The sequence below is a fragment of the Boleophthalmus pectinirostris genome, unplaced genomic scaffold (assembly GCF_026225935.1).
Source record: "Boleophthalmus pectinirostris isolate CB_2022bp ecotype Guang Dong unplaced genomic scaffold, ASM2622593v1 HiC_scaffold_13, whole genome shotgun sequence".
NCBI lineage: Eukaryota > Metazoa > Chordata > Actinopteri > Gobiiformes > Gobiidae > Boleophthalmus > Boleophthalmus pectinirostris.
This window is the reverse complement of record NW_026571036.1, coordinates 19,164,921-19,174,568: the sequence shown is the minus strand read 5'-3', so window position 1 is coordinate 19,174,568 and position 9,648 is coordinate 19,164,921. Positions and strand designations below refer to the sequence as shown.

Below are 9,648 nucleotides of genomic sequence, written 5' to 3'. Positions count from 1 at the left end.
AAACGTCCATAGGAAATAATGATACAGATGCTGAAGATGTTAATGAGAAACTAAGCAGGTCAAACAGCTCAATGTCAGTTAAGTCTAATGTATCTGCAAAGTCAAGAACATCTAAAAAATCTGAAGTCACCAGTGAAGTTCAAAGTGCAACTGTGGATGAAGTCTCAGAAGGACGACCACAAAGCAAGCTGTCAGTCAAATCTGCAAAGTCCGCAAAGTCAAATCGATCTGTAAAATCCAACAAAGAAGAGGCTGCTGACTGTACAGAAACCCAGTCAATCAAATCAGAACAATCAGTTAAGTCAGTCAAGTCAAACACAACAAATATTTCTCCAACAGATGCAAATCAAGACTCTGTTCCGTTAGACGATACACAGAGATCACCAACCGTTATGTCGAACAAATCAACAAACTCTAATGCAACTACAAAATCAAGTAAATCAAAGGATTGTGAAAGTGGTAATGTTGAGGTGAAAAATGAAGAAAGAGTTAAAAGCTCAATGTCATCTAAGTCAGCCAAGTCAAGTAGCTCAAAAAACTCAAAGAAAACTCAGGTCAATGAGAATTTAAATGCAGAAGAACAGACTGACAAGAGAGCTTCAAGTAGCTTGTCAGTTAAATCAGCCAAATCAAATGTTTCTCACAAATCAGAGACATCCACAAAGACAACCACCAGTGCCATTTCAAATAAGTCTGGTGCTTCAAAAAACTCTACAACAAAGTCCAATGTCTGTGAAGATTGTGGAAACCTTGTTGACAATGATAAGGAACAAAATGTAGAAGAAGAAAGCGAAGAACGAGGAAGTACACGGTCAGTTCAGTCAGTCAAGTCCAGTTGTACTGTGGATGCAAATACTGAAGAAAGACCAACAAGTGCCACGTCCAAAAAATCACAAAAGTCCAGTGCTTCAATAAAGTCTGTGAGATCAAACATTACTGAAGAACCTAATGGCTGTTTACCTACAGATACCAAGGATACTCAGAAGAGGGCAGAGAGTGCTATGTCAGCTAAATCTGTCAAAACTTCAACTTCAGACAATCCAGAAACAAATACAGAAGATGCCTTAGATGATAAAGAGAGGCCAGCAAGCACATCAAGAAGTGAAAATATAGACAGTGAAAGGTCAGCCAGTTCGATGTCAGTTTCCTCAATCCAGTCAAACATTTCTGCAGAGACTAAATCGCTTGCATCTACCTTTATTACAATTAGTGCGTGTGAAGATACATCAGACGTTCAAGACAGAGCAATAAGCCCAGCATCAGACATATCAGCAAGATCCAACAAATCAACTAATAAAGAGACTGAAAGAACCCCTAGTGTTATATCTGTGAAATCAAGAACATCAACAAAGTCAAATCGGTCTAAGAAAAGTAACAAATCTGAAGCACTGGATCAAAAGGATGAAGGAATCAGTGAACGGGCAAGCTCAGTCCTTACAGTTAAGTCAAGTATTTCAGCGAAGTCAAAAGCTACAGAAGAATGTAATGACAATGAAGACAATGTTTCATGCTCAACTGTGAGGACAGGAGATGCACAAGGCTTGATGATAGTGGACAAAAATGATGACACAGAAAGTGGTAGTGTAGTGTCAATAAAATCACATTCTTCAGTTAAATCTGGTAAATCAAAACTGACTGTTGAACCAGAAAATCAAAGGTCTTCAAGTGCATTATCAGTCACGTCAGCCAAGTCTAGGAAATCAGCCAAATCTGTTGCATCCAATAAGACCCAAGTCTCAAATATTCAAAAAGAAGAACAGCAGGGCAGAGCATCAAGTTCTGCCTCCAAAAAGTCTTCAAAGTCAGAGATAGTAAGCCAGACCACAGAAACAAGTGATGTAAATAAGATAAAAACAGAAGACATTGAAACAGTCTCAGTTAGTTCAATGTCTGTTAAGTCTGTTAATGCCAAGTCAAATAAATCAACGAGAACAATCCAGTCAAAAGTCTCTGAAAATCCAGAAACTGCTGTGGAAACTGATGGCAGGTCACCATCAGCCATATCTTCAAACTCTAAGGCACATTCACAAAAGTCTACAGCATCTAAAACAAAAGAAAAGAACAGTGAAGTACAGTCCAAAAGTGCTTTATCTCTTAAGTCAAATTTGTCAAATAAATCAAAGAAATCCCAAAATTCTGCTATGTTATTAAAGGAGAACACAAATGCACCAAAAGAAAATGTATCTCTTCTTAAAAGTACTCAGTCAATTGAAAGTGATTTGTCACAGGTATTGTCAAATTCAGAAATTCCCAAAGACTGTGAAGCAGGAGCTTTGGAAACATCCAACCAGGAACTAACCAATGGTCCACTGAAAGATAAAGTTGACCTGGTTCCTTCAAGTCTACCAAACGCATCACCTAATGAGGTTGTACATCAGTGGCTTAAAACAATATCAATTGAGGGTGATATGTGTGAAGTGGAAGATTATAATGAAAACTGTAATGGGGAAAAAACTGGCCATTCAAACAATGAGGATAATGACAATAAGAATGAGACATCACCTGATTTTCCTCAAAATAATGACGATCCCAAGATTTTCCAGTCATCTGTTCAAGTGATGAAAGTTCTTCTCAATCCAAAGCTTGACAGATGTAACAGCACGCCAGAAATTTCACCAGTATATGGGCGTAAACTGAGCACATCAGCTCAAGGACTTTTGGATTGTCTTGTAAAGTTACAGTTACTAGACCAACATCCTCAAAATGCCAATGAAAAAGATGCAAAATATCAAGAATTAATGAGTATTCTTCAGTCTCTGTGGCTTTCAGATCCAACAAATAGTAATCATGCTGGAACTGGCAAAGCTGACGAGCACCATTTTGTAGATACATCATCGTCTGGTGTTGATGTCAACAGTGGATCTGGAAAAAGTAGTGATGGTAAAAATATCGACCCATTTCAACCAGCACATGAAGATGAAAAAGAGGATGATAAACACAAGGAAGATGACCTAATAACCAATGAAACGGTCAGAGACTATGAAAGTCCCAAAGACCTACCAGAATCGCCAACCTCTGCTGGACAAGACAATTGTCCTTCTCTGAAAGAAGAAAGTGAAGCTTCCCATTCTGGAAGTCCTTGTTCACTTAAAAGAGAAGAATTAGCGAAAATAATTTTTAATGATCCAGATCCTTTGTGGGTCCTCACATTACTGACCAAGATTGAGAAACAGTTTATGAAACATTACATCAATGCAATGAAAGAGTTTAAAGTTAGATGGAATATGGATAATAATGAACAGCTTGATTTTATTATTAATGAGCTGAGAGGCGAAGTACACGGCAAAATCCAAAAAAGTATAGATAGAGAACTTAATAAGATAAAACTCCAATCTGGACTTCCAAGACCTCCAACAGAACCAAAAGAGGGACAGCATTTGGTGAGAAGTAGGCACAAACATTCTCATGAACAGAAAGAAATAAGTGAGGACTCAGCCACGGGCACATCCTACAGCGATCAGCGTAGTGAAAACGATGAGGAATGTTCTTGTCAAACATGTGTCCCAACACAAACATCAGATGCACCAGCTAATCTTCAGCCTGTGGAAGGTAAATCCGAAGAAGATGCTGCTACACAAGAGACCAATGCATCAAAAATGTCTATCACTGGTAATGAAGCAGAGGATAATAAATCTGCTGCTACTGATCAAGATAACACTGACAAAAGTACAACCGTAAATCAACAAATGGAAGAAGAAAATGCTGCTGAAACAGAAGTTGAAGCCAAATGCACAAATGAGGCTGAGGATGAGATTGAGAATACAAAAGAGACTGTAGGGGAAATGGAACGAGATAATGATGAAGAGAAAGAAACTATAAGTCAGAATGAGAACGAGGGTGAGGATGAAGAGACTTTTTCCTCTAGAGTAGATGAAAACATTGAAGTAACAGAAGATGGTGTTTCAGTGGAAGATCCTGCTGATGAGGAACTTGCTACACAAGATGCAATACTGGAAAAGGAGAATTTTGATGCCACCATAGTTGATGAATCTGACGCATGTTCAAACACAGAAGCAGAAACAGCTGAGGAGGAGGCTCCTGTCAAAACTGCAGGCGAGTCTGGTGACGAAGAGGAAGAGAAAGACATCAGTGGAAATGAACATGAATCAGGAGAAGATGAGGAAACAGAAACAAATGAATTATCAGCTAATGAAGCAATAACAGAAAATGAACTGGTCAAAAACTCTGGCAATGTTATAAGTGAAGCAGAGTCTAACACCAAAGAAGAAGACAATACCATAGTCGGAGAAAACATAGAAGAACCTTCTGCAGAGCCCACAGAAGCAGCCTCCATTAAAGAAACCAGTGACAATGAGGTTGACCAAGAAAAAGACAATAACAGCAATGATGAGGAAGACAGAGAAGAGGTAAAAACTAAAAGCAAAGCTGAATCAGACCAGGAAGAGGAGACAGATAAGGGACTAGATGAAACCACTGATGCCAATATGTCTGCAAATGAGGAAAATGAAGCCAGTGATCTCAAAGTCAGAAGTGAGGAGCAATCTGAGGCAAAAGAAGAAACTAATTCAGAAGTAGCAGACGATACTGAGAAAAATATTGAAAGTCAAAAAGAAAGTATTGAAGAATCTGACAAAGATGAGGGAGACACTGAGAAAGACAACAACATAGATCTAACTGAACAAGACATTGTTGCTAATGAATCAACAAATGCACAAGAGGAAGTGATCGAGGATGAAGCTGTAGAAGATGAGGCTGGAGGTGAAATCGAAAGCTCTGACAAAGGAGAGGAAACTGATAATGTTAACGAGGAGGAGTGTAATGATGAAGAAGAAGAGGAGGAGATTTCTGTTGAAAATGAAACAAAAGAGGAAAAAACTGAGGAGGGTGATAACACAAATGAAGATGTTGCTGAAGCTGACAAAGCAGAAAATGAATCTGACACAGCAAATGAAACAAAAGAAGGAGAGTCAGCTGATGAGGAAGAGGAAAAAGAGATTTCTGCCGAAAATATGTCAAATGAAGATGAGGACCCAGGTGATGAAGTAATTGAAAATTCACAAAATGATGAAAATCAAACAAAGGAAGAAGCTATTGAGGTTGATGATAACACAAAAGATGTTGCTGAAGCTGAAGCTGATAAAACAGAAAGTGAAGCTGAAGCAGCAGATGAAACAAAAGAAGAGTCAGCTGATGAGGAAGAGGAGGAAGAAGAGATTTCTGCAGAAAATGCAAATGAAGACGAGGGAACAGGTGACGAAGTAACAGAGAAAAATGATGAAGATGTAACAAAGGAGGAAGCAAATGAGGTTGATGAAAACACAAATGAAGATGATGCTGAAGCTGACAAAACAGAAAATGAATCTGAAACAGCAGAGGAAACAAAAGAAGATGAAGAGGCAGCTGATGAAGAAAAAGAAGAAATTGCTGTAGGAAATGCACCAAATGAAGATGAGGGAACAGGTGATGAAGTAACTGAAAACTCACAAAATGGTGAGGATGAAACAAAGGAAGAAGCTATTGAGGTTGATGATAACACGAATGAAGATGACGCTGAAGCTGACAAAACAGAAAATGAATCTGAAGCAGCAAATGAAACAAAAGAAGAGTCAGCAAATGAGGAAGAAGAGGAGATCTCGGCAGAAAATGCACCAAATGAAGATGAGGGAGCAGGTGCTGGCATAACTGAGAACTCACAAAATGAGGAAGATGATGCAAAGGAGGAAGCCACTGAGGTTGATGATAGCACAAAAGATATTAATGAAGACAAAAATGAATCTGAAGCAGTGGATGAAACAAAAGGAGACGAAGAGTCAGCTGATGAGGAAGAGCAGGAAGAAGAAGAGATTATTGCAGAAAATGCACCAAATGAAGACGAGGGAACAGGTGAAGTAGCTGAGAACTCACAAAATGATGAGGATGATAATGCAAAGGAGGAAGCCACTGAGGTTGATGATAACACAAAAGGTAAAACAGAAAGTGAAACTGAAAGTGAAGTGAAAGATGCCAATGAAACAAAAGAAGAGTCAGCAGATGAAGAAGAGAAGGAAAAGGAGGAGGAGGAGACTGCTGCAGAAAATGCACAAAATGAGGAAGAGGGAACAGGTGATGTGACAACTGAGAACTCACAAAATGATGAGAATGAAACACAGGAGGATGCTACAGATGTTGACGATAACACAACAGAGAATCCATCTGAAGCTGAAGAGGAAAAAGGAGACGAAGAAGAAGCTGAGTCAGCAGGTGAGGAAATGAATAATGAGACTGAGGAGAAAGGTGCTTCAGGTGAAGAAGCTGATGAGGAAGAGGAGGGAAATGAGAAAGACGTAACAGAAGACGATAATAATGAGCCTCCTTGTGAAAACTCTGACATCGACAGTGCAAATGATGTGGAGAGCGACGAGGAAAAAAGTGAAAATGAGAATGTGGATATAGCTGGAGAAAATGCAGAAGAATCAAATCAAGAGGAAGAGGGCACTCCCGTCTCCAGTGGAGATGAGTCTACAAAAGAAATGCAAGATACTACCACAGCTTGTGATGCAAAGGAAGAAACAACAGAACAAAAGTCTGATGAAGATGAGGCTACTGAAGAAGTCAATGAACCAGCAGAAAACAATACAGAGGCCCTTGAAGATCAAAATGAAAACCTATCAGAAGATGAAGACAAGACCTCTTTAACTCAAGAGCAGTCTGAAAATGACACAGCTGAAGTGGCCAAGCCCAGCACCAAAGATGAAGACAATCCTACAGCTGAAGACAATACTGAAGAACCTCCTGCTGAGCATCAAGAAGCAGCTTCCATTGAAGAAACCTGTGACAATGAGGCTAGCCAAGAAAAAGAAGATAACAGCATTGATGAGGAGGATGGAGAAGAGGATGAGGAAGAGGAGGAGGATACACCTCTAACTAGTGGAGATGAAGATGGCACGGCAGGTGAAGATGCAAATGAAGAAGATATCACTGATGAAGAACCTGAGCTCCCTGAAGACGAAAATGTTGAAACCTTTGAGGAAAAGTCTGATGAGGACATGACCAAAGAGGATGAAAATGTAGATACCAAGTCAAATGATGAAAATGACAAAACCCCTGTCACAAGTGGAGATGAGTCTGCAAATGAGGATGATGCTGAAACTCAATTGACAGAAGATGCAAAAACTGAACAAGAGTCAGATGAAGAAGAGGAAACAGGAACAGGCAAAGAGGAAAGAGAAGATGAAGAGACAGATAAGGAAACCAGCGAGAAAGAAGCAAGTGAACAAAAAAATGTTGATGACGAGACTCCTGTTACTAGTGGAGATGAGTCTGTAAATGAGAGCAGTGATGAAGATGAGGAGAATGATGAAGCAGATGGGGAGAACAATAATGTCAAATCACCTGAACCTCAGTCACAAAATGAGGACAATGGAAATGTTTCTGAATCAAGTGCTGCCAAAACTGAGGATGAAAAAGACTTGAATGTAAAAGAAGATAGTGACTGTGGATCAGCAGATGAGGGGGTTTCAAAAGCCACTTCAGATGATGGAAAGACAAAATCCACAGTGGAAAATAATTCAGAAGATGTAAACGAGCCACTTGATAAGGATGAGGAAGAAAACAATGAATCTAAGTCGGAGCAAAATGACGAGGACATAGAGGGAAAAGAGACTGAAGAAAATGAATCTATTGACAATGAAGAAAAAGTCAGCGCAGAAAGCGATGCTGATAGTGAAGAGAGTCAAAGTGAAACAGGTGACGAGAGAATTACAAATGACTCTAGTTTTGACAACGAAAAACAGGAAGATAACCAGGCAGAGGAGGCTCAGCAAGAGAATGTTACTGAGACAGAGGTCACAGAGGTGAAGCCTGATGGCGTTGATAATGTTGAAGAAATCTCATTGAAGAATGAACCAGAAGAAGAATCAAAACTGGAAGACATTGAAGAATATGATGATGGCCAGCAAAAAATAAAAGAAGAAGTGAATAACTCTACTAAAGAACAAGAAAAAGATTTAAAAAGTGATGCTCCTTGAGAAACTGAGACCACAGCAAAGAAAACTGATAAGAGAACAGCTACTGCAGACAGAGAAGATGGAGATGCAGAAGATTCTGAAAATGAAATGGACAATAAGATGAACAATGACAATATAACACCATGATTGTGATAGTTAAAATACAATGAACTGAAAAGAAAGTTGCATTTTGAAGCTACAAGATACCATACTGCACTATAAACATGAATGTGTTTTTAGGTTGTTTTGTTTGTTGATACAAATATTAGTTGTATAATGTTACAAGTTTTCAGTTCTTCAAAAGCATCAATGTACCAAGCACCAAGGTATTTACAAAACTTGAATGTATATAACTACAATATGCAAACGTTATATGTCAGTGAATATGTCAGTGTATAATACAATGTAAGACTGAGCCTTAGATTTAACAAATGCTAAAAATTGACAAAAAAAAAAAAAACATTGAGCTGAAGAATATATATTCTTACATCTAGTAAATGTAGTCCTATATTTATTTGCTGCTAATAATTTGGGATTCTAAAGAAAATCTCAGTATGTTTTTTCTTGACCAAACTGCAGAATGTTACTTGAAATATTTTATTATGTACATATGTGTATACAAAAATATATATTTACAAAATCTTCTTTTCCTAGTATATGATGCACTTTTTCTGCTGAGTGAGATTGATAATACTTATACATTTTAAATGATCAAACAAGTCACTTTATGTTTATAGCAAACACAAAACATACGTCACTTTTCTGTACATTAACAGAAGCCATTACAAGCTATTAATTGCACAGTCTCATTGAAAGGATATAAAACATATGTTTGTGTGTCACAACGATGATCTGCACCACTCAATGTACTGTAATGTTTCATTGTGAAATAAATTAAATGTTAAAACTTTGCTGTTATTTGCATGGGATGAATTACCAGTACTTTGCTACAATACTCTAAACATTCCTCCTTTAGAGCTCTGAGTTCAGAGGTTTATTCATGGGTCAAACTATTTTTATCAGTGATGTCAGCAGCGCTGGTATAACAGATTTTGTCAGATGTGACTTCCATTGTATTCACTCTGCTGCTACAGTGACAGAAGTGATGGATGTGCCCCAGTGAAATGTATATTCACGGTCTCTTGTGCTCATGTGACTTGTGTAATTGGTGTCACACAGGCTGAAATCATACCACCACACGAAGGATGATGAATAACAGGAACTAGTAACAAAACCTCATCAAGCAGTAACCTTTGCATATTACATGAAATACCAACATGAGTGAAACAGAGTGCTAAATACAAGATAATGCGGTGTGTCACATTTTTTAACAGAGACATTGAGGCACAGAGAGATGCAGTAATAATGTGAATAGATGTTTTTGAATTTGAGAAGATTAATCCTCTCATCTTAAAAAATAAAATTTCTGAGGAAGCACCTGCTTGCTGGCATTCTGTAATTTCCACGGTAAACATTGGAGGAGTGAGGAACGTCATCCGGAGCACAAGAACAAGGGATTTTCCCTCAGCTATGTTTACCTCAGTGCAACCCATTCCTTCACAGCTGCACTGGTCTTTGTAACAACTGGTGAAGTAATTATGATACTATTTCTTTATTATGATACTATAAATTTTTTTTATTATTATTAATTATGATCATCTGGTTTGAGTAAAAATTAAGGAAAGGTGCCTCTCTCATATCC

The 9,648-nt window shown here is 38.2% G+C and overlaps 1 protein-coding gene across 1 annotated transcript; it reads left to right on the top strand.

Annotated features, from left to right (window-relative positions):
• The first annotated feature begins 2,738 nt into the window (after positions 1-2,738).
• rp1l1b (rp1 like 1b) lies at positions 2,739-7,967 on the top strand. The gene has a single exon (XM_055149265.1). The coding sequence runs from the start codon at positions 2,739-2,741 to the stop codon at positions 7,965-7,967; it is 5,229 nt and encodes a 1,742-aa protein (XP_055005240.1).
• Positions 7,968-9,648: the final 1,681 nt, after the last annotated feature.

What these genes read in the sequence shown, in the direction of transcription:
- rp1l1b (XM_055149265.1), top strand. Translation starts at nt 2,739, where the DNA reads ATGAGTATTCTTCAGTCTCTGTGGCTTTCAGATCCAACAAATAGTAAT.